The sequence below is a fragment of the Centroberyx gerrardi genome, chromosome 16, assembly GCF_048128805.1.
Source record: "Centroberyx gerrardi isolate f3 chromosome 16, fCenGer3.hap1.cur.20231027, whole genome shotgun sequence".
NCBI lineage: Eukaryota > Metazoa > Chordata > Actinopteri > Beryciformes > Berycidae > Centroberyx > Centroberyx gerrardi.
Window position 1 is genome coordinate 18,612,440 of NC_136012.1, and position 23,562 is coordinate 18,636,001.

At 41.6% G+C, this 23,562-nt stretch overlaps 2 protein-coding genes across 3 annotated transcripts; one reads left to right on the forward strand and one right to left on the reverse strand.

Moving 5' to 3' along the window:
• The first annotated feature begins 184 nt into the window (after positions 1–184).
• Positions 185–6,184, forward strand: nox1 (NADPH oxidase 1). The gene is made up of 13 exons (XM_071916138.2): positions 185–304; positions 551–646; positions 900–1,010; positions 1,179–1,263; positions 1,942–2,087; positions 2,250–2,443; positions 2,554–2,677; positions 2,814–2,906; positions 2,992–3,233; positions 3,971–4,133; positions 4,390–4,536; positions 4,654–4,778; positions 4,935–6,184. The coding sequence occupies exons 1-13, from the start codon at positions 260–262 to the stop codon at positions 5,059–5,061; spliced, it is 1,698 nt and encodes a 565-aa protein (XP_071772239.2). The 5' UTR covers positions 185–259; the 3' UTR covers positions 5,062–6,184.
• Positions 6,185–6,190: 6 nt separating this feature from the next.
• cstf2 (cleavage stimulation factor, 3' pre-RNA, subunit 2) lies at positions 6,191–22,608 on the reverse strand. Of its 2 annotated transcripts, XM_078288973.1 has the most exons (14): positions 22,530–22,608; positions 22,198–22,276; positions 21,684–21,853; positions 21,392–21,528; positions 19,975–20,094; positions 19,662–19,784; positions 18,890–18,989; positions 16,236–16,295; positions 9,625–9,724; positions 9,161–9,360; positions 8,182–8,306; positions 7,479–7,562; positions 6,725–6,880; positions 6,191–6,527 (listed from the first exon to the last, which is right to left on the reverse strand). In XM_078288973.1, the coding sequence occupies exons 1-13, from the start codon at positions 22,606–22,608 to the stop codon at positions 6,758–6,760; spliced, it is 1,500 nt and encodes a 499-aa protein (XP_078145099.1). In that variant the 3' UTR covers positions 6,191–6,527; positions 6,725–6,757. The 2 variants fall into 2 exon arrangements, with proteins under 2 accessions (XP_078145099.1, XP_071772242.1); XM_071916141.2 differs by lacking the exon at positions 16,236–16,295.
• Between the last annotated feature and the right edge of the window lie 954 nt (positions 22,609–23,562).

A 23,562-nucleotide genomic window follows, 5' to 3' on the forward strand; every position in this document is an offset into this window, starting at 1 on the left:
TCCACCCATCCCTTTTTTTTTTTTTTTACCTGACTCTACAGAAGAGGACCGGAATGTTGACATTCTTCTCCATAAAGGAAAACTGTCCTCCAAACTTCCTCAATCACGCAACTCCGTCAGCTGTTCATTTGCTACCTCGTGTCTCATTTCCTTACCACCTCTGTAATGGGAGGAGTTTGACCAGGTCTATAAAGACCGCAGGTAGGCTGAAGATGCAGTGAAGCACCTGCGACACACGTATTAGCGTCAAGTCCTCAGCATGGGCAACTGGATTATCAACCATGGACTCACATCCTTCATACTGGTAAGGTCGTCATAGATCTTTATATCGTAGAAACTTAATCTACCGAAACGGCGCACAGCACTGTAAAGGTGGCTATTTATCAGTGTTTACGCGCGGCTTACCTTTTGTGCGCAAAATGCCCAAGTGTCCAAAAGTCCAAGCTGTTGCATCTTCAACACAAATTCTTAAGATAAAAAATGGTATGTTTAGATTAAATAATATGTGCTGATTTTGTGATGAAAACATCTATCGTGTCTGGACTTACAGGTGGTCTGGATGGCCATCAACATCTTCCTTTTCGTCTGGTTCTACTTTTTCTACGATTTGGGGGATCAGTTTTTCTACACGCGTCATATTTTAGGGGTGAGTGACTTATCATATTATATATTATATAATTGAATGATTTATCATATTATATAACCTTATTAAACATTTCTGCACCAACCAAATCTCTGCACAAAATAGGTGATTCAACCTATCTTTGAAGAATTCATGCCAGTTATAATGCTTGGTTGATTATTTTTGCCCATGTGTTATTAGACCTAACACATGAATGGATGGCCCTGGCTGTTATGAGCAGGCAGTGCATGTGTTGATGCTGCTGTGTGTTTTGCAGTCTGCTCTGGCCTGGGCCAGAGCCCCCGCAGCTGTGCTCAACTTCAACTGCTTGCTGATCCTCCTGCCAGTGTGCAGGAACCTGCTGTCTCTGCTCCGTGGATCCTTCATGGTAAGATGGCTTGGACAAAAGCAACAACACTGTCTGCATGGCACAGCAGGGCGAGGCATGACAACACTGTTATTATCTGTGTAATCACAGCGTTTGACTTTGCATTAGAAAGATGTTCCTTGCTAAATCTTTTAAATTGTTGACCTCGCACTTCCTTGCTGCTTTCAGTGCTGTGGCCGAACGATGAGGAAACAACTGGACAAAAATTTAAGTTTCCACAAGCTGGTGGCCTACATGATCGGCCTGATGACAGGTAAGACATGCGCATCCCTTTTCTAGTGTAACTTTTGATTGAAAGCATATGAACAAAGGTCCTGTTTATCCCTCTTATCCAAATATTTTAACTAACTTTGGCAATATTCTTCATTTAAAGAATAAAGATGAACTTCTAATTGGTCAGGTCAACTCAATGCAACTCATTTCACAAGTGGGGTAAAAATAAAGGTAAAAGTGGGGTTAAAACAAAAAAGCGTATGTTATTCAAAATGTTCATGAGTTAGTTAGGGTTAGATTTTGGGTAGGGGTGAGGGAGGCAAAGGAATCCTAAATTAAATATTGACCCAGGGTGTATTGATAGATAGATAGATTGACCTCCCAGCCTGGCTATCTCACCAGGGGAAAAAAAGGAGTGAGTGTAAAAATGTTTTTATATTTGACAGCTTTCTAGAAGAAAACTAAAAGTACTAGGCTGTTTTATGAAGAAATGTATGTTTTTAAATATTAGGTCTGCTAGCTGAAAACGCTTCTCATGAAATGTCATACAGCTGTGAATCCACAAGTAAAGAGGTATTTAGAATTGTGTCTTTATAAAGTTCAACTCACCAGTGCGGTTTTTTTTTTCGTGACAGAAAGCAGAATTCAGGGTAAAGAATGAACAAGCAACCCTCAAATGCAGCATCACTGAAGTGTCTCCTATCTGTGTTTTTGGCAGCTGTTCACATGATTGCCCATTTGCTCAACGTGGAGTGGTACAACAACAGCCGGCGAGGGGTGTATGACGGACTCAGCACGGCACTGTCCGATCTAGAAGACTCAGAAAATACCACCTACCTGAACCCGATCCGCTCCACAGACATTGTAAGTTATCAGATAGTTGTCTACCTGAGCACAGCTTTCATCAGGGGTAGTCTCGATATCTGTCCGGCAAAAACAAAGAGTCCTCTACTGATGCTCTACACACACCTCTTCTTAATCGTCTTCTGGTGTTTTTGTCACTCTGTTTGGCTTGCCGGGTCTCAGGATGCGCAGCAGACTCCGACCTACTTCGTCTTCACCACCATCGCCGGCCTCACAGGAGTCATCATCACCCTGGCCCTTATCCTCATCATCACGTCCTCCATGGAGGTGATCAGGCGCAGCTACTTCGAAGTCTTCTGGTACACGCACCATCTCTTCATCATCTTCTTCGCCGGCCTGGTCTTTCACGGAGCGGGGTAAGGATAAAGGATGAGAGTCTCGGCCCTCGTTTTATTTTTAGGTGGGACAGGATTATTATTATTCTTCCGGGCAGGTTGCAGGTTTCACTCGTGTGTCCCATCCACAGGCGCATTGTGCGGAGTCAGCAGAATACAACTGCACACAACTTCACCTTCTGTAAAGACCGATTTGCAGAGTGGGGACGGATTTCTGAGTGCCCCGTTCCTCAGTTTGCCGGGGGGTTTCCACAGGTTAGTCCTTTTAAAATACTGTAAATATTTTAAAACTACAACTGATAATAAAAGCTACTCTACAAAAGTTAGTTGCTGTACTGTAGATTGTGAAATAATTTGAGCACAAGTCTCTCTGTTTTCCGCCCTCATTTAGACCTGGATGTGGGTGATTGGTCCTATGATCCTGTATGTGTGTGAACGTCTGCTACGTTTCATTCGTTACACGCAGACAGTCAGATACAGGAAGGTAAGTTTGTGGATAATGACTCATCTGTTGGCCTCCCGATGCGTTTTGCCTGTCATGGTCGCATAATCTCGCGCTTTACTTTCAGATCGTGATTCGGCCGTCCAAGGTGCTGGAGCTGCAGCTGGTGAAGAATGGCTTCAAAATGGAGGTGGGCCAGTACGTCTTCCTCAACTGTCCCGCCCTGTCCCAGCTGGAGTGGCACCCCTTCACCATGACCTCTGCCCCCGAGGAGGACTTCTTCAGCGTCCATATCCGCTCGGCAGGCGACTGGACCCAGAAACTCATCAGTATGGTGGAGGAGCTGCCGGAGGGAGCGCAGGGACCCAAGTGAGTGTTTCCCTTTAATACACGTTTTTACAGTATTGAACTGATCTGCATTCATGTTGTACTGGCCCACATCGTTACTGTTCACACTGCAGGCACTGATTGTGACTATAACCCAGCATAGATGTTTTTAAATCACTTTTCAGCAGGTGGAAAGCGTACTAAAACATCCTACTCAAGTAGATCTGTTACCTTGCTGAAATTTAACTTAAGTAGAAGTAAAATTACCAGTGTAAAAAATCTACTTAAAAGTAAAAAGTAGCTCATTTAAAATGCACTCAGAGTGAAAGTGACTGAGTTACTTTTTAGAAAAGAGAACGTTGTTAGCTGTGATCTTTTCCAAAAGGACGAGAGGAGAGTTCCAACTAGATTCTTTTAATTGGAAAAATGAGAAATTACAAAGTAAAGTGCACAAAGTAAAGCCAGATTACTCTTCTCACTGCAAATGGATCCACAGTTGACCAATTTACAACTGTCCAGTTTCTGTTGCTTATCGAGAGCTGCAAAATTTGTACTCAGTAATGGATGTGATTTAAAATGTAGCTAAGTATAATACTTCAGCAAAAACGCACTTAAGTAAAATTGAAATTTCTGAATTGGAAAAAATTGACTCAGTTACTCTCAGTTAACTGGAGTAAATGTAATTATTAACTTCCACCCTTGCTTTTCACAAGTTAGTTATAGATTAATGGATTGTTTGCTGTCCTCACATAATAACATCATTTACTCTTTTCCCCTAGAATGGGTGTGGATGGTCCCTTTGGCACAGCCAGTGAGGACGTGTTTGACTATGAAGTCAGCATGCTGGTCGGTGCTGGCATCGGCGTCACTCCCTTCGCCTCCATCCTCAAGTCCATCTGGTACAAATTCAAAGACTCCAACCCTAAGCTGCGAACCAGAAAGGTAACAACCGAAACTGTTTTGGCTCACGGCCTAACCAGTCTGGTTTTGTCCTTCAAACCCGCATATCTTCACTGTGTTGACAGGTGCTATGCTGACTTTGATCCATCCGAGACAAGACCTCTTATTGTGTTTTAAATAAAGACTACAGTGTGTTTTCACAATACATCATGTTGTATGATGAGCCATCAGCAGTGTGGGCTGTTCTTGTGCAAGAGGATCATTGTTTAAAATGCTGGCATTTCCTTCCTGGTTGCAGATCTATTTCTATTGGCTGTGCCGGGAAACGCACGCCTTTGAGTGGTTCGCTGACCTGCTGCAGGTGCTGGAGAGGGAGATGGAGGAGAGAGGCATGGGGGATTTCCTCACCTACAAACTCTATCTGACTGGCTGGGATCAAAGCCATGTGTGTGAATCAATCTATGCTCGCTGACATCATGGGCTAAATTTATAATCCACCTACACAGTCAAGAGTTCAGTTCATCTTTACCAGCCATGTATTTATTTATTTATTTTTTCACAGGCTTGTCATGTGATGGTTCATTTTGATGAGGACACAGATGTGGTGACTGGTCTCAAGCAGAAAACCCACTATGGCCGGCCCAACTGGGACAAGGAGTTTGAGCAAGTCCGTAAAGAGAACCCCACGTAAGATCAGTTTTAATATCCTCTTAAGTTTTCAATGTCTTCTCTCAATGAATCAAAGCAGATTGAAGAATTCGGTAGTATTTATTCATAAGAGTATACTCTCTGTTTTACCATGGAAATCAGTAATAATATTGATTTTGTTGCAAATGCCCTCAGGTCTGTGGTGGGGACTTTCCTGTGTGGCCCGGCAGCCTTAGGAAAGGTCCTGGAGAAGAAATGTGCCAAATACTCAGATGTCGATCCTCGCAAGACCAAGTTTTACTTCAACAAGGAGAACTTCTGAGCAGAGAAACAAGAGGAGGTGCATTTCGGCTTTGGAAGGACAAGCTGGCTCTTTAATCTTTTCAAAATAATTGAGGGGGAAATTTTTCTTTCAACATGGATCAGTTGAGGACAATAAGATGCTGACAAAGCGCCACACCTATGCTGACTAGTCTTGTAAACAAAGAGGCCATGAGCATCACAATGACCTGGCTTCCTTATTGTCAGCCAAATGGGACACACCATTATATCAGTACTACTCAGGGACTGGCTTTCTCTCTTCCTGTCTTTTCTACAATGATTCATGGCTTATAAGTCAAATTACAGTTGTCAAAGATACGTGTATACTCGAGCTGTACTGAATGAAATCATTCATGTCAGGCTGTACTGCTGGTAGAGACGTCATAGTACTCGATAGCCTGAGACGTCTTAAGATTAGAGGGATGAATTTTCATGTAACTGACCTACTGTGAGAGACATCAGGACCCCCGGTGGTTTAACCATTATAAAGGTTAAGGCATTATAAGGTTATCATGTAGCCGACTACCTATTCTCCTACACCAAGACAGCAGACTTTTGAACCCAGACAGCTATTCTAAAAATTGAATGTAACCCTTTCTAGTTCATACTAGTGCTTAAGGTGATTGACATTTTTCTACTGAATCAGCTCACCATATTTCAACATTTTTATAAGCATTAATGTTTTGAATCAAATTGAATTACCTTGTAAATACTGTAAATAACCTTGCTGTGTTGTGTAACGAAATACATGTGTATGAATAAAATAAAACAAATTGAACACTACAAATGTTTCATTCACAATGTCTGCAAATGAATTAAGGCTCAACTGACATTTTCAGATCTTACACCATCTTCAGGAAGTATGCTTCTTGGAAACCAACAACCGTTTATTATTGCCCATCAACTCACTAGCATTTCCTTGTAAGTAAGATAAGGAGACAAGGAAACGAGGACAAAGTATAGTCAACCAGTCACGTAGAATATTTTTCCTCCGAAGGTCATGGGTGAACAATAAATCACTGTTGAAATAACTTTCACAATCACAAATGACATTTGTCGTTTCCGCGTCACTTTTCCTCCCACCTTACCTGTATGTAATTCCTGACCCCATTTGAATAAAAAGAAAAAAGTCATTGTCTCAGTATTTATTGGCAAACAAAATATCCAGACAACAGCTTCCAGAACCATAAAATGAAAATACTGGGCTTTGGAGGAAAAGAATGAAACCTCATGACATGCCAGTTCTGGCCTTTATCTCTTTATCAGCTTTCACAAATGTCATCCGCTCAAAAGATTCACTTATTTTTCCATCCACAAGCATCAACTTCACCCTTCCGTACAAAAACACAGACACTATGATACAAAACAACCTACAAAATATTCCGAACTAACATGAGGTGGTGTCTTCGGACCGGTTCAAACTGATGGTGACAGGATCAGGGGGTGAGGGCAGACTGTTTCCCACGCCTGAAATAAAAAAAAAAAAAATGGGTAATCGAGTCCAGGAACAGAGCGTCTCATGCCAGAATTAGCAGATAACGTTACACACTGGCTCCACGACAATGACAAGCATGTGAATGTGTCGAAACGAGCAGGCAGTTTCTCAATCGTGACGGAAACTGGAGGAACGTGACTGGAAAGACAGAAGCTCCACCTCCGCCTACCTCCAGCCCGCGTGCGTCCGGGCAGCGAGGTCCTCAAGGCGCTCCCGCCGTCTTCTGGATCTGCTCTTTGAGGATGAGGATGCTCTGCCGCTGTTCTGGAGGCAACATGGCAATCTGTTCTGCCGTGAGCTGCAGGACTTGCATGATCAAGGCAGCCTGCAGAGAAACCCCCCCCCACCAAAAAAACATTAACAATAGTGCACTCAAGTTAGGCATTCAAACACTTCAAGGAGTCCTTTGTGTTCATGCTTAACTGTCATTATCTATGGAGGTATTTTTTTCCGATCTAAAGTGACTTTCAATAAATGACAGAGCAGGAATTCAGTGTCTTGCTCAAGGGCTCAACAGCTGACACACTGGAGACCTTTTGGTTATGGGATGACATCTCTAACTGCTAAGCTGCAGTGCCACCCAGCCTATTCTACTTGTGGTAATTCTCCTTTATAGCTGTGGGTGGGTGAATGGGGAACATATACCATTTGAAAAGTTGATGATCATAACCTGCAATTAATTCTGAATGGATTCTCAATGGAGGCCTGATGAAGTGAAACTTTTTAAATCTTTCACAAGGCAGCAGACACTAATGTTAGACATTATGCTCACAGTCTCATAAAGTGAATCTTTTTCCAGTTTGTTATGAAGGGACACACACACACACACACACACACACACACACACACACACACACACACACACACACACACACACACACACACACACACACACACACACACACACACACACACACACACACCTTCTCCTGGTCCTGTGAGGAAACCTGGCTCTGCCCTGGGCTGAAGCCTCCTCCCGACTGTGGAACGCCAGAAAGACCCGGAACCTGGAGGACGCACGGACAAACACACTGTTAGTTTTCAGTGTTAAAAAGAAAAAGTCCAAATTGTGAATATTGATTTCTCTAGTAGCGTTACTTTCTTTTGCATCTTTCTTTCTCCCTCCATGTCAAACTCGGCTATGACTAATCCCCTGCCTTTGTGAATGCGATGCGAATGTGAATTGAATCACAAACTACGTATCACGATTAACATTGAATCGGTCAAAGGAGGAGAGATTCACATCCCTTGCGCTAAGTGACACACTAACCTTAGATAATCTATGTCTTCATTTCTACAACTACACTTAGGAAAAGGGAGCCTGGAAGTAATAGTTCTAATTCTGGCCAATGTGTCTCCTCCCCAAAGGCAAAAAATCTAATTAAAATAAAAGTCAGAGGCTTGCATTTGAAGAGCCAATTCCATAACAAAGGAAGGACTCCAGGTAGCTAACTGGCAAACATTTTCAATGAAGAAAAAAAAACAACAACAAAAAAAAAAAAAGGTAAGATTTGTTTTCACATAATATGAATGGAAGTGAAACCGTGGGACGCTAGAAGCAATAAGCACTACAGATACAGCCAACCGAGTACTGGACCAGAATAAGATGTTAGATGCAGCCATTACCGGTCTTGCGGGTGGAGGAGCGTTAGGACCCATGTTGTGGGGAACTGGGCCTTGCATTGCTCCTGCCATGGGAACCCTCTGCCCAGACACCGGCCCACGGGCGTCCATGGCCCTGGGGTCACGACCTGAGGACACAAACCAAGACCAGGGTGAGTCAGCGATGCTCAGCAGAGCCTGTAATGTCCATTTACATTACTGCTGCTGGGAAATCTGACCATTATACATCACTTAATTGGCAAATAAGTTTAAAAATGAGTTAGACCATTTGAGGTGAAAGAAAGTTCATTAATACATAACAGCAATAAAATTATAATATAGATGGTCAGCTCATTTTCACGGTGCACAACATAACCATTCAATGTAAAAAGGTTTGCATGCTAACTGAGAGAAGTCTTATTGGCCTCAATGATAAATATGAGGAAATGGTTTATATTCGAGAGTAACCGCAGTACTACCTGAAGTTTAGGGTGCATTGTCAGGTCATACACAACTGTGCTCACTCTGACGCACACAGATTTCCACAGTGCAGTTTGGAAATCAGGAATACCAGTAATAAAGTTTACAAAAAGCAATGGAACTTAAAACCTACTGCTGAGACAAAGGACTTTTGTATCGTTTATTGGCATTTGGCCCATGAGCATGAGTGGTGTTTGGAAGGGTGGAGGGGCTCCGATGTTGCTCAAGCTAGATTTATTACAAACACACCCACACCCAAAGTGTCAACTACATACACACGATTACACATGGATTTAAAACTATGATAAAGAATCCTGTGTAAAATAAAACTGGCAGCTCTAAAACACATGGCTCTCCTGTATTTTAAAATACAAAGCAATTATGAGAAAATTAAAAAATTACATAAAGGAGATAGTAATGTTTGGAGGACAAATGGTATTGAAGATAAAAGAGAAAACAGTCTGTGCAGTGGCGTTCTCAACAAGCGCACCAATTTAAGTTGAAGCACTAGTGGCACAGCTACCTCTGGTTTCCATTGGAGGTCCCCGCGGCTCCATCATTGGGGGCCCTCTGGGGTCTCCCATCATGTTTCTGGGTTCACCCATGGGTGGGCCTCTCATGTCGTGAGGAGGTCCTCTCATATCCGGAGGGGGTCCACTTCCCATTTGGCCCATGTGTACAGGTGGGGCTTGGTGGGGTGGCGGAGCTCCCATGTAGCCCCGGCTAGATGTACAGATAAAGGTAACACACACACACACACACACACACACACACACACACAACATTAGAGATGGCTCTAGACTTGAAACAATGAAACCCTTCTAATATTCAACTGGCAACTTCACCTATTTTGTCCGAAACCCAAAGTTACACCATCAAAGTGTTTGTTGCACAAAAGTGGCGATGGACGGCTTAAATGAACACCCTTCCAAAATACACACAAACTGTTCCATTGTTAAGGCAATGTGATCCAGGTGAATGTCTTACGTGGGCTCGATGACCTCTCCAGTGACAGACAGCAGAGTTCCTCCTCGGGGATCATTGGGACCGTCTCCCAGCAGGCCTCTGGGCGGGATACCGCCTGGTCCTGAGTGGAACAAATCACATAGTCAACCACATACATACACATCACTGAAACAGATGGTTTTCCACTCACTGACCAGGAAAAAATGCAAGTCTTAATCTACATCAAGATTGGGCTGTTACTTCGGCCAAAGATTTCTGGAAAAGGGCACGAGGGCATGGTGGAATTCACAAACCACACACGACCGCAAAAGGAATGTGTTCACCCAGGATAGATATCTCAGAACAACCGCAGTTGTTATGGGTAGATACATCGCACAATAAAGTAAACAGTGATCACAGCAAACTGCCACAGGCGTGTCACAACAGAAAGGCAGAGATTGGGAAGATAACTGGAAGAATAGGGATGTGATCAGGAAACACACAAAAGCAGGAAAAAAAAATGGAAAACTGTAATCTCCCATTAAAAATGAAGTGGGAGTTGTATGTCCAAAACAACTGAAATCTTGTGGGTAAAAAAACACAACAAAAAACATCCCAGACACACAGACAGAAAAAAACGACATGCAAATATTTGCCTACTTGTGTCTTGTAAATCTGGTGTCATTAAGCCATGAGAACATCAAGACGGGAGGCATGCATTACAGAGAAAAGGTCAAGAGCAATGGGTGTGTCAGTGTGAGCTTTCCAGTACAATCATGTCTATTGTCTACTGCACCACACATGTACTAATAAAAACAACATGAAAACCACAGACACGGCTACCGGAATCTACCCAAACTCAATGTCAGTGCACAACATTATTAAAGTCAGTCAATCAATGTAGATGTGGTCCCAGTCATGACAGTAATGTGTGTGCACATTACTGTCAGAAATACTTGTTATATAATTTATCTAACATGTGACATAGTCTGGGCCTAAATGTTACATCATGTAATAAGCTGGATGTGACCCTCCCAGATATCTTCTCTGCACAAGAAGCCTAATTTGCAGATACACTGCTCCAGATTATATTGCAGCTAAAATGACTTCTGGGGTACAGACTCCCTCATGCACGGTTTTTGAATTGAAATTGACCTAGTATTACTGCGGCTCATTTAGCATGTCTGTAGGATGCAATACTTCTAGTATAATCTATATTTAGGTAGGCATTAATGCCTTGAAAATACCAAGAAAAAGTCTTTTGTTGGTCTTCTTTGTTAGTCTGGATGCCCCCAATATACAGGCCTGTTTCCATTAGAAAATGACACTGTGAATTTGATTAGAATGCAATTTTACTGCAGCCTATTTTAGGATTGAATGTAGCTTCTTTAACCTTTAAGAAATGTATGGCATTTGTAAATGTACATTCATCAAGATTGTGTAGATAGCAATGCAGATGATTCAGATTAGGAAGTGGATCATCACTTCCAAAGAAACCGTGTTGACTCATGGGCTGTCCCATGCAGGTGGGGAGTGAGCAGCTGCCCCATGTGAAGGATTTCAGGCATCTCTGGGTCTTATTCACGAGTTCAGGTAAAAGGGATTGTGAGATTGACTGCCAATGAGGTACAGAAAATAGATATATGGAAACAAAAAAGCTGATGGATTTTTATTTATGTCCCATAGCTCACGTGTCAAAAAGCAAAAGCACAGAGATATCCCACCCAAGAAGCTTAATTTGACTACAGAAAAGCAAGATTCCTTGGAACCGACACGCTGCTTTGCCGCATGTTGCTTGACAGCATATTCAGCAATTTCATGTCAGTATTGACACTCAAAGTTTCCGTGGTGTAAAGAGCAGGCGGAGCAGAATCGTTTTACTTCTGCCAGTAAGGAGAATGGCTGTCATCAGGACATTTGACCTGAACTGCTATTGACTGGCATTACCACTGACAATGCCAGGAAAATAGTGCGCTTCAGGAACCAGTAAAAACAGTGGGCTTGCAAGATGGTAAGGGAAGATTACAGTTTGCCGTAGCAATCTCTAACAAGTCCAGATTCTATACAGAGCCAAGGCACAAAGACACAGAGGGAATGGACGTGACCAGCACTACGGGTAAGGCAAACACCATATTAGGAAATTGCCCCCTAAAAAATTAAGGCCAATGTCAAAATGCACAATTTCCATCTCTTCCAACTGAAGCTGTCATAACTATTCCTGTATTCTGACAAAAAATAAATGAATCTGTTTTGTCCTTTGTGACACATTTTTCTGTTATTTTTGAGAGATGCCTGACCATTGAAATTCACTTGTCTTAAACAACTAAAATGCTCCTTCCCCTAGCTTCCAGGTTGGACCTTTGTGGCATGATGTGAATTTGATTGAATACAAGAAAAGGAGTTGGAGTTGCGCAAACATTGCGTGAAAATGCGCAACTAAGATGTGAAATTGAATTTTCACAGTAATACAACTAATTCTTACTTCCTCCTATCTTATTAATTAGATGCTGCTGAATACACAAAACTCAAAAGTGCAGTGAACCACAAAAAGGTTTGAAAGCGCACAGGTATAGAGGAGTGAAGTGTCTCATCCGTGGCTGACTGACCTGAATTTGCCTCTTGATGCCCACAGTGCCATGGCAACAGCACCGTGGTAAAAACACAGAAAGTAAACACAGAAAAAGAAAATGAATAAGGCTGGACAAAGAGGTGTGTCCACTCTAAATCCCCCAAAAGAGATCACTCAACTCAGAAACTTGTCTGTGTTCTCAACATCTAAAGTCTTCAAGAGTAGTAACTCTCTTGGAGTCTACATCCCACATCCATCTGTCAGGATCAATAGGAACCGGCAGTCTCGTCTCACCTCCCTATAAAAGTATAAGTAGTCCCAGTGTCAAGGTAATTCAATAATGACTGGGGAGCCTTCACACCATTTCACTTCTGACAAATGTCAAAGAAGGACCCGTACAAGGAATGAGCAGAAGGAACAACATGGAGAACTCATAAAGCATTCAAGAAAGTGGTACCATTTACAAGAAGATCTCACCATCAGCACAAAAGTACAAGCACAAACAAGAGACACAGAATACATCGGCATGGTAAGGAAGAGTATAGACAACACGGAGATGAAGACATGCACGAAGAACTAATACGGTCATATCTTCATTGTAAATAAGTATCAGGTGGGATTTCTCCAGACATAAATAGTACTACCATACCTGACCAATGACCCATTGAAATATGGGGTGAGGGGCGATATTCTTGCAACAAAAATTGTTTCTGTATGTATACAGACATGGTATTCATTAAATCTCTAATAAACCCGGATAGAAATTAAGGTCTAGTGGAACTGTAAGTTATGGCCTACACATGTAAAAAATATGCAGTGATGTATGCAGCCAGATAGAAATGCTACAGTAAATTTAGCATCTGTGGCCCACAGTGTGGGATACCGAGCAGGGGGGAGGTTTTTTTTTCTCTTAGCATTGATGACACCTGAGTCTGCACAATTATGGAGCAAGGTTGTAATGCTACTTAGTTTAGGATCTGAAGCCCATACTAAGGGATACAGAGTAGAGCACAGACTGCAGTAATTTTTTACAACATAGTTGTATTATGCATGTAGATATTGAGGTAATATTGTTTGCAGGTAATTAATGAGGTCGAGATGTGGGTACAGGTCTTAGATAACAGTGGCACAGCAATGTGAAGTCTGTGGGTATAGCGGGGGTAGAATGCACTGTTGAGCCTTCTTGAGGTGGCATGGGCCTAATTCAATGAAACATCGGTGAAGGAAGCACCTGATAACCCCAACAACATACCCACACTCACATGTTCAACCATGTAACATCTAGATTAGACAGCTAGTGAAAGGTGCCGTTTGTCTGACCGGTCTATTTTATTGCTTAGCCTGATGTCGTCTGTGTGGTGACCATATGTGGATTAGTTCACCATTCTTTTCACCATCTGAATTGGGCTTCTATATGAATGATGACCATAGATTTTGGCACAAGGAACTGTTACATCTTGTGTATTGGTACAATGTGAAGTACACTAGTTAGGGATTTCAAACAATATTTAGGGGCTGATTTGTATCCAATCTACTTTAAGCATCCCATTTTTAAAAAGACAAACAGACAGGTGTAACAACTCACTACTGGTTCATAGTTTACAGGGTCTGAAGAAGTGGATGAGTGTTGCAGCGCCTCTTGCACTCTTATTCAGATCATGATTAAATGTACTACTGGTTTGCGTTTCTCTTCATTTGTCACTTTTTCACCTTGTTTTACTACCTTTCTAGGTCACTACTGGACTGTGCAGTACGTTGTTGTCCTACACTCCTAGCCGCTGGCCCTCGTCCAAAGAGTCTGCCAACCGAGCTGCTGGCACAACGGACAGGGAAGAGAGCGGGGTCGAAGGCGAGAAAATAAGGAGATTTAAACCCTACCTTCCATCTACTGTCATAGGGAACCTGAGATTGCTGGCAAACAAGATGGATGAGTTGTCTACCTGGGTCAGGGTGCGATGGGAATATTGAAAATCCAGCCTAACATGCTGCACAGAGAGACAGCAACAAGAGAATGCACTGGACTCCTTGATCACGCCGGTGGGTTTTCAACTGATGTGAGCGGAACCGGGACATGAAGGCTTGCGGCCATATTGCCCGCTGCAGGACTTCTCACAAGCCATTTAAAGTCTGCCTTCGGCTAATGTGGGTTCAGCACATGATGTCATCCACTCAGCTGTCATGGGATTACAGACACAACATCCCAGCACCTTCATTGCAATCTCTGGAGACTTCAACCATGTCTCTGCCCCCTCGTACAGCCTGACTGACTTCACCCAATACGTGAAATGTGTAACAAGGGAGAATAAGACCTTGAACTTGATGTATGCAAATGTTAAGGTTGCATACAGAGGCACTATACAAGAGAGGACAGAGTAGACTGTTCCTCTTGAGGAGGATCAGGTCTGGCTCAGGTCTTTCAATGTATGTAACAGGCTACTCTACATCTTCCATCCTTCAGGGGTGGCCAGCACACCGTTCTTCAAAGCTGGGGATGCAGGCAGGATTAACAAACTGGTTAAAAGGGCTGGCTCTGCTGTAGGGCTGAGTGTGGAAACGCTGGAGGCAGCAGCAGTGGGGAGGATGAAGACCTCCCACCCCCGCTATGGTGAGCTGATGAGGCTACAGAGTACTTTCAGCCTTCGCCTCAGCACCCTAAGGTGCACCACAGAGCATCCTAAGCGCTCTTTGTGCTGACAGCCATCAAGACTTTATAATGCTTTCTGCCCAAACGTCCCCAGCCTCAGCCAATTAGTAGGGTGCTGAAGACAGGGTGCCTGCACTGTCTATGTGAACTAGCCTGGATTTCATTCATATTCCTATGCTCTGGACTAAACTATCCAGCATTTGCTTGCAGTTTTTCTTATCTGCACGCGTTTCTGTGCATTCTCTGCATACCAGTCATATGGTACATTTGACATATTTTCTGATGTATGCTACCTCCTCCCATAAACATGTTCTGACAATGGTAGTAATATTAAAAAAAAAAAAACAATGTACATGCGTTTTGCATATTATCATTGTTCTGTACATATGGTATCTCCTTCTGGAGTTTTGATAAGGGAAGAGCTAGCAATGCAAATATCCAAATCGGCAGATTCTGTGTTTATGTTATCTACATCTGTAAACTAAATATACTGACATGGTCTGTAGTTTTTTTTTTTTAACAACACACATTTCACACCTACACACTTTATGGACACATGTAGGACCTTCAGTAGATTTGTTAAATGTGAATATGACAAACATTTTGCAAATCATGTATATTTGCTTTAAATTCATGTTAGTTCTTTTTAATTCCCATATCTTTATTGTTATATATGTATACATACACACACGTATATATATATATATATATATATATATATATATATATATATATATATATATATATATATATATATATATATATATATATATACACATACATATACACACACACACGTGTGTATACACATATACATGTGTGTGTGTGTATATATATATATATATATATATATATATATATATATATATATATATATATATATATATATATATATATATATATAAGCTTCATCTTGTCTCATGACACATCGCTCTTTAATGTAACTTGCAAGGCCAGTTTCTCTTTCATGAGCAAATCCAGTTATGGGACCAAGAGTGATGTAATTTTCCACATACCGTACATATGTATTGCTTTATGTGTGTGTGAAGCGCACACATCAAGATTCAAATACGGCTTTGCTCTAATAAAGTAACAAAGTAAACCGTGAGGGACGTTGTGAGTCATACCAGTATTATACTATTGGCAGCTGGCCCAAAACCTGTATCTGTTCACATGCAGTGTGACCACACCCCTCCCACCTATTGTAACATGGCATGCTTTGCTGTTGTTAGATACTGTTCACCAGAGATCGTCCTCTTTATACAAGCAGGGTTGATTAATTGCTGGCTGAATATGAAGAAGACAGCAAGAGGTTCCTATTTGACGATGGTTGACATGCAATTTAACCAACTGTAGAACAATAAGGCTAAATCTAATGCAGTGGCCCGTCCAGAACAGTCGTATGATCTGACTAGAGAGCAGAGGGAGTATGGGTGATACCTTGAGGCCGCTCGATAGCAGCCTGCCCAGACGATCCTGTGGGAGAATGCTGAAGGTTTCCTGAGCCAGCATTAAAGTGAAAAGAACAGGAGACACAGGACTCAGAAAGTAAAGCAGCACTTTCAGAGCATTTTTAAGCATGCTCATGAGATTCTCTCTCTCTCTCTGACACACACACACACACACACACACACGGGTGAAAAGGGGTGAATTAATTATGATGAAACTTTAGAAACCTAACCTTAGTATATAAAGACATTGATGTGCTGAACAGAAACAATGAGGCCCTTGAATGTCAAACATCTAAGAAGAATATCAGTTCTATTTCCAAACCCTCTCTGCTACTGAGAACCATGACAGTCGACCTGAGTATACCCCGTGTAAGGGAGCGCCACTGATTCCAAGGCTATCATGACACCTAGTGACCAAAATGAGCCATGACGTGGAAAAAAATAAAAAAATAAAAACTTGAAAAGAGAACAATCTCCAAGAATACGGCATACAACAAAATAGCTGACACTCTTTAAGATGTCATGTTCTCATTTATCTCTTTAGAAAATCTTTTTGCAGTACTTTGCTTAAGAAATTGGGGGAGGGGGGTTGGGAGGAGGTCATTAGTAAAGAGGCTTTGCAGTGGCGTCCTAAATCTCCAAGCAAACACAGCTGGTGCCAACATGGAGGTCCACTTGAGAATTAACTGTGCAAAAATAATGGCTAACTGCTGTTTGTTTCAAAAGTAGGTATACATTCTTATATACATTATTAATACTGACTGTATTATTAAATATTTTTCCTGTTTGTTTTGTTTACGACTATTGACTGTTGAATTGTTCTGTTAAAATGACTAAATACTGCTAAATACTGCATTATTATTGTTTAAAGTTGTATAACTACTTTTTTTTTTTTTACCTACATACTGTATATAATAAACATGCTAGAAACCAAAGACATCTGAAAATCTAGTTGTGGTGTGGGTGTAGGTACATTCAGTAATGTAAGTAAATTGGATGGTCTGAAAAGTTCCCATATTTCGATTACTGTGCCACAGCACACCGCCTTTTCTTCAGCCCCTGAAGTCCTAGTCCCCACTCCAAATACTCCAAGCTGTAGCTTTTGCTTTGTGAAGCATTTTGAATGTAAACTGTTTTTAGATAACTGTATACATAGTTTGTTACTACTAATAATTAACTGATCTGACATTGTTATTATGAATAAAGTCAGATCAGTCAACCAAAACAAAAAAGGTTGATTTTTGGCTTTGTTAGGTAGGTAACTAGCCAGCAAGTTAATTTAGCAAAGCAACTGATGTTAATATTAAGACACAATCACAACCCACTACTAATGCCAGCAACTCACTTTCTAACATTAACTGCTGTGCAAATCACATGTGTTAACAACAAAACAGTGATGTTAGCTGATCAGATACTTATGGTTAATATTTATGAGCTGTATCAGTGGTGAAATGACCAGTTAGAAACAGCACTGAAATTAGCCATACTTGCTCCATACTGTTTAGACGGCCAAGTTGTAAGTTTGAAAATGCTATCAGCTGCTAGGAGCCACTGCTGCCCAGGAGCGGAGGACCTCCACTATGGCCGCCAGAGGCTGCAAAAGCCCCAAAAGCCCCAGGGAATTATCCCCCAGAGAAAGACTTAACTTCTAACTCTCCATTTTCAAAGACTGGAAATGCAACCATAAAATGTACAGATATTCCAAGACGAGTGGGAACCCTGAACATGTATATAAAATTATTTTAAAAGGAAAAATCTACTCTCAGATACTTTTACACTGTTAGATATAATCTATTTGTGATGTCCAATGCATTCCAAGAGTTATTTTGTGATGATCTGTTCTAATTTACATTTTGGTATAACCACTTTCCCTCAACCTGCCTCATCTACTTCTACTTCAGTTAGTGATGTCCTACATTCCCCAGAATGACTTTCAACACCCCCAGAGAATGAGTGTGAACTTGTTGCTTTCAGTCAAAGGTATAAGGACATATAAATATAGCAAAATTGTTGAGTAGAAAGAAGCCCTTGCTCTTTGATTCTGAGGAGCTGTCATTTACAACTGATGTTTTACATAACTGAAAACAATTCTGCTATCAAATTCTATTGTAGCTGCACTGGAAATATTTTGACGTGACATCACACTGTCTACGTTTGGCTGGTTATCTGGGAGAATAAGAAAAATACACCACCAAAGAACAAAACGGGCCCAGAAATGCAAGGTACATCGTCAGTAGCTTGTTTTTAACAGTGTTAAAGTGTTTGAGTGTGGATTTTTCCTTGATTCAATGAGCACAAAAAAGTAGGTAGTCACTTCAGGGGCCAGGGTGTGTGTGAGTGTATGCTATGCTTTGTAATACCTAAACCCGGAAACAATAAATAAGTATTGAGTGGAAAAATGGGGAAGTAATATGGAGGTAGGTCAGCTGAAGGGCGATTCATTTCACATAAACAAAACCGTTCAAATGCACAATAAGACATTTATCTTCTACTGTACATACAGGTGAGGAACTAATGTTGGATGTAAAGGAACAGTCACATCCCACATATTACCAATCACTGACCTAAATAATCAACACAAGGATGATGCTAACACAACTAACTTAGCTGGTGATGTAAGCATGCATGTAGTTTGATTGTTACCTGGAGGCCCCACAGGTCCTTGTCCAGGCATGGGTCCTGGGACACCGGCCATGTTGGGGGGCTGCATCATCTGGGGGGCCCCATTGACATGCATTCCAGGCTGATCAGATACCAAAATGAAAAAAACAAAAAATCATCCCTTAATCTCAAAAGTTACTTGGAATGTGAATACAAGATTACCATTTTTATAAAATTAATAAAATAGGAGTTTGAAGTTCTAAAACAACAAAGCACCTTATGCTATCCCACTTTGCCTAATTTGTGGGTCTTAGATACACAGTGGAAAAAACATTAGTGCCACATGCTCTTTCTATGAAATAGTCTGAGCAGGTGAATTCAGGTGAAAGCTGTGACTCCTTAATAATTTCACTGATTAGATTTACTTCAGTCATGCAGGGGAGACGTAGGTGAACGGGGGGTTTTTGGTCCTCTTGGCAATCAAGACATGGATTGTGCACAGTGGGGTGAAACTCAATATTAGGAGTTGCTAATATTTTGTACACCAAGTGAACATTATACTATATTCATGGTTGTCGAGTGAAACCCTTGTATCTCCAAACTGTCAAGGAAAACAGCCTTGCTCTCAGCTTGGTCTGAGTTCATCTGACAGGTTTTGAAAAGGTTTCATAAGAGCAAGCCGGGTTGTATATTTTTTGCAACCCATAGAGGAGCATGGAATCCTTCAAGTAAAGCTAAAATGAAAATCACCAAAACTGGAGTTACGAGGTTTTCACCCAACAGCGACATATGAGAAAGATTGTGCTGTTCTTACCACAGGCTGTGGCTGCGAGACTGGAGCGTTGGGCTGGGCCGGAGGCGGGTTGCCTGCTGGAGGTCCTGCACTCTGGGTGCTGGGGATCAGAGGCTGGACTGGAGTCTGACGGTGGAGCATTTTCTGTAGCACAACACACAACAGAGTTATACAGAGTCGCTGCTCTCAAACAGCCGAGTTGGTTCAGAAGTGCAGACTGGCATTCAACAAAAGACACAGTTTGCATTATCGAATTTAAATGAAGTCCATACTGATTGCATTAAATAAATCAAGTAAGGATCAAGTAAGGTATGTCTAATCTCATCAGTCTCACCAGGGCAATCTCAGGGTCAACAATCCTCATGACCACTTGGGCCTGCAGCAGAGCATAGGCCAGCTGAGGGTTCTGCAGCAGCATGTTCCTCGCCTCCTGGGGACTGTTCTGCACACACAGCTGAAGACAGAAATCGGGATTTAAGTCAACAGAATCCAGAAATATGACAGTCTAGACATTATGAATGACGGCAACCGGGAAGTCCAAAGCACAAAATTGTGGGCCGATTCTTTCTAGAGAGACAAAAGGAGAGTTCTTTATTTTATGAAGACATGTTTCAGTTTTGTGGGCTTGTACATGTCCGACCGGTCATCTGTCTATTTCATTTTTTGCTGCGTTCTCATGGGTCAAGTCCATGTCCATAACCAACAAACGTAGTGGTATCAGCACACCACAGGCGAGAAACAGAGGTGCACCGATAGTATCTGTAGTATCATGAACAGAGCCCAAACACTAATACTCGGATCAGCATATGAAGCCGTCTCAATACTGATACTTAAATGGCACAGGCTTTGGCACAATACAGCCCTTTCCCAGCAGGAGGAAACGTTGTCTGCAGTGTGGCGATTCCTTTAGCTCAGTGAAACAGTGCCAGCTGTGCTAAGGTGTCTCTGGCAGAGTTGAGAGAGAGACGGACTTATTGAGAAGAAGAGGTAAAGCAGCTGTGTCAAGCCGTCAAGCTAGAAGTGAGGTGATTCAAGGTGAGGTGAGTAAAATCTGTCACTGTCCTTTTAGCGGGAAAAAACAATGAAGTAATGGTGTTATACATATTGTGAGCAAGACCTTTTGGGGGAAACAATTCCATTTTTCATTCACCACAGACTCCCCCTTAAATATATTTTCACTTCTTGCTTTTCACTCTGGTACTTTGCATTATTCAAAACACTTTGCTGCACATGTTCATCAACAAGGGTTTTTGTTCTGCAAGTTTTGACAGAAAGTCCTGTTTTTTTATTCTGGCTGGCTTAACACTGCTGGGCAAAGCTGGCTGACATCAACATGCTGAAACGCTGCAGTTTGTGAAAGCAAGAAGCTATATCCACTACCCTATTTCAGGTAGACCATCGACTACTTTATTAGCATTTATTTGATTGAGTGTTGTTATCCAATGGTCAGTGCATAATTTGATCAAATGAATAGATTAACACAACTGATGCACTTGCTCCTAAGATCGCTTTACAATACTTGGAGGCATGAATGACTGTACAGTATTCAGATTAGTTGTGAAAAATTGGCATATGTGCGCCTCTGGTGAGAAACAGTATGTGCAACTAAACGACTGATTAATTTAGAACGTTAAGCAGTTTTATAAAAACTGGAATACAAGTTCCATGAAAATGGACTGAAGGTTTTGTGGAAGGCTCTGGAGGAAGGGTGGGGATGAGAGTGAAAAACAAGAGGCAGTAAACCAACACACCTTCATCTGTTTCATGAGTTCAAACATCTGCTCTGGGGGCAGACTGGCCACAGCTCTGCTGATGGACTCTGGGGCCTCATCCGGCTGGACATTTTCTCCATAAGGAGACTCAATAATGGGGGCTCCTGTTCCCAAGCCTGTGCAAGAAAAAAAAACAATATATGCAGCTACAGCCTCAACCTAACAGCTCTCAGCCAGTTCTAATTTAAACACAAACACACACACACACACACACACACACCCTTTATACAACTGTTGATTAACACAATGCTCAGAACATGTAAATACTTACTTTTGAGCTCTTCCTTGTTCTTCTCACTGGCTGCATTGTCAACACGGAGAGCCCGACCGCTGAACTCTCTCCCATTCAGGTTCCGCATGGCACTGAGTGCCGTCTCCTGGTCTTGATATTCACAAAAGCCATATCCCTTTGGCTTTCCTGTCTCCCTGTCATACACTAACCTGAAAACCAGCAGACATAAAATTATCATGTTTTTTCTCTTAAGAAAAAAAAATACTGCCATTTTAAGTTGTATGACGGCTTAACAGTAAATATGCTGAACTGACTAAAATTAGTTAGGAGTGTGCAACAAAAATATGAGTGCACAATCTGGGATTGCTCCATTGATTATGAAAAACTGACTTTGAGGACTCGTGATACTTACCTCAACTTGAACAACAACATAAGGTTAATATCGCAAACGGTGTAACATCACAGAGAGGAGGATAGGACGATCAATTATTTTTTCTGGCTATGGGACACGTACAAACATATCTGAAATTCAATGACACTCTCTTTAACTCACCTGAAGCTGACGACAAGTCCGACTTCAGAAAAGATGTCTTTCAACTGTTCTTCTGTGGCTTCATACGGAATGTTTCCCACTATAATAGTTATGACATGAGAGCATGATGACAATAAAATGTTAATTCCCATTTACATTACTAAGATTTGTTTGCTAGCTACCTTTGCGATAGGTAACGTTACCTCGTTGCCTAGCTAGCGACACAATAACATTAGCCGGCTAACTATGTTAGCAAGCTTGCTTGCATTATTTAGCTTAAACCGTTCTTTTATCGACATCAGTGCACCTACTGAGCAAATCTATATATGTACAAGTAACATAAACATACTCACCAAAGACTGATCGTAATGAACGATCTACTGCTGGATCTCTACTCGCGGCAGCTGCAACTGCTGCTGCTAGATTCGCCATTTTGGGGACATATATTAATGTAACACCAGGAAATAAGCATCAAACAATATCCGCTTTCAGAAAAGGGCCGTATTCAAATACATTTCATCCGACCTTTACTAATGTCTTGACGCTATCCACTACCTACGTTTTTTTCGCAAGAATAATAAATCAATGATAAACAATAAGCGAAATATTTATTAAACTACAGGCCGCGGGTCGTTGCAAAGACTGTCGTCAAATCCCGGCTAGGTAAAAATAAAAGATCACAGGTCAATCGTCAAAATCGGTAACGTTACCTGACAAATAGATGGCGCTGTTGTCCGCTGTTGTCTATTTGTACCGCCTTTCCGCACATGACAGGATACACGTGTCGAAGGTGTACACTGCTATATCAGTTAAAAAAAATAAAGGAAGCCATTCAAAAAACGCAGCCGATGTGCTGCCGAAGGCCCTCCTTGTCTAAAACAGAGGATTTGGTGAGTTGTTCTTTAGTGACTAGCTATCATTGCTAAATAATGTTCTTAGCACAAAATGTAGCAGTTGGGAATTTCAAGGTCTCAGGGCCTGTGGGTCAACAAAGTTAGCAAACTCCAATCAAAGCTAAGTTAGGTCAGATAACATAGGCTTGGTTTCGCAGTGAGACTGTTATGATTGAGTGCATTAATATAACAGCCAAAACTTAAGTTATTACTAAGCTAGCAAGGTAGCTAAAGTACCTTTTTTGGTAGCCTTAGCTACCTGGAGGCCACACCGAAGCTAGGTCAGTCCATATATGGCATAGATTGCCGTTAGGAGTTTTGGGTGAGCTAAAGTAAATTATGCTAAGATGACTATGCAAATATTAGGGTTAGAATTAAATGTAATAACAGTAAATATCACAACTGTGATTAGTTGTTTCCTTGTTATGTTTTCTCCAGTTAGTTTGTTAATGTGTCAGTCTGTCAGCAGGATAACGTTATCTCAAAAACTTAT

Coding starts and splice junctions, on each gene's coding strand:
- nox1 (XM_071916138.2), top strand. CDS start 260: ATGGGCAACTGGATTATCAACCATGGACTCACATCCTTCATACTG. Junction 305..550: donor GACTCACATCCTTCATACTG/GTAAGGTCGTCA, acceptor CTGGACTTACAG/GTGGTCTGGATGGCCATCAA. Junction 647..899: donor ACACGCGTCATATTTTAGGG/GTGAGTGACTTA, acceptor TGTGTTTTGCAG/TCTGCTCTGGCCTGGGCCAG.
- cstf2 (XM_078288973.1), bottom strand. CDS start 22,608: ATGGCGAATCTAGCAGCAGCAGTTGCAGCTGCCGCGAGTAGAGATCCA. Junction 22,277..22,529: donor TTCATTACGATCAGTCTTTG/GTGAGTATGTTT, acceptor TAACTATTATAG/TGGGAAACATTCCGTATGAA. Junction 21,529..21,683: donor GAACAAGGAAGAGCTCAAAA/GTAAGTATTTAC, acceptor TTTCTTGCACAG/GCTTGGGAACAGGAGCCCCC.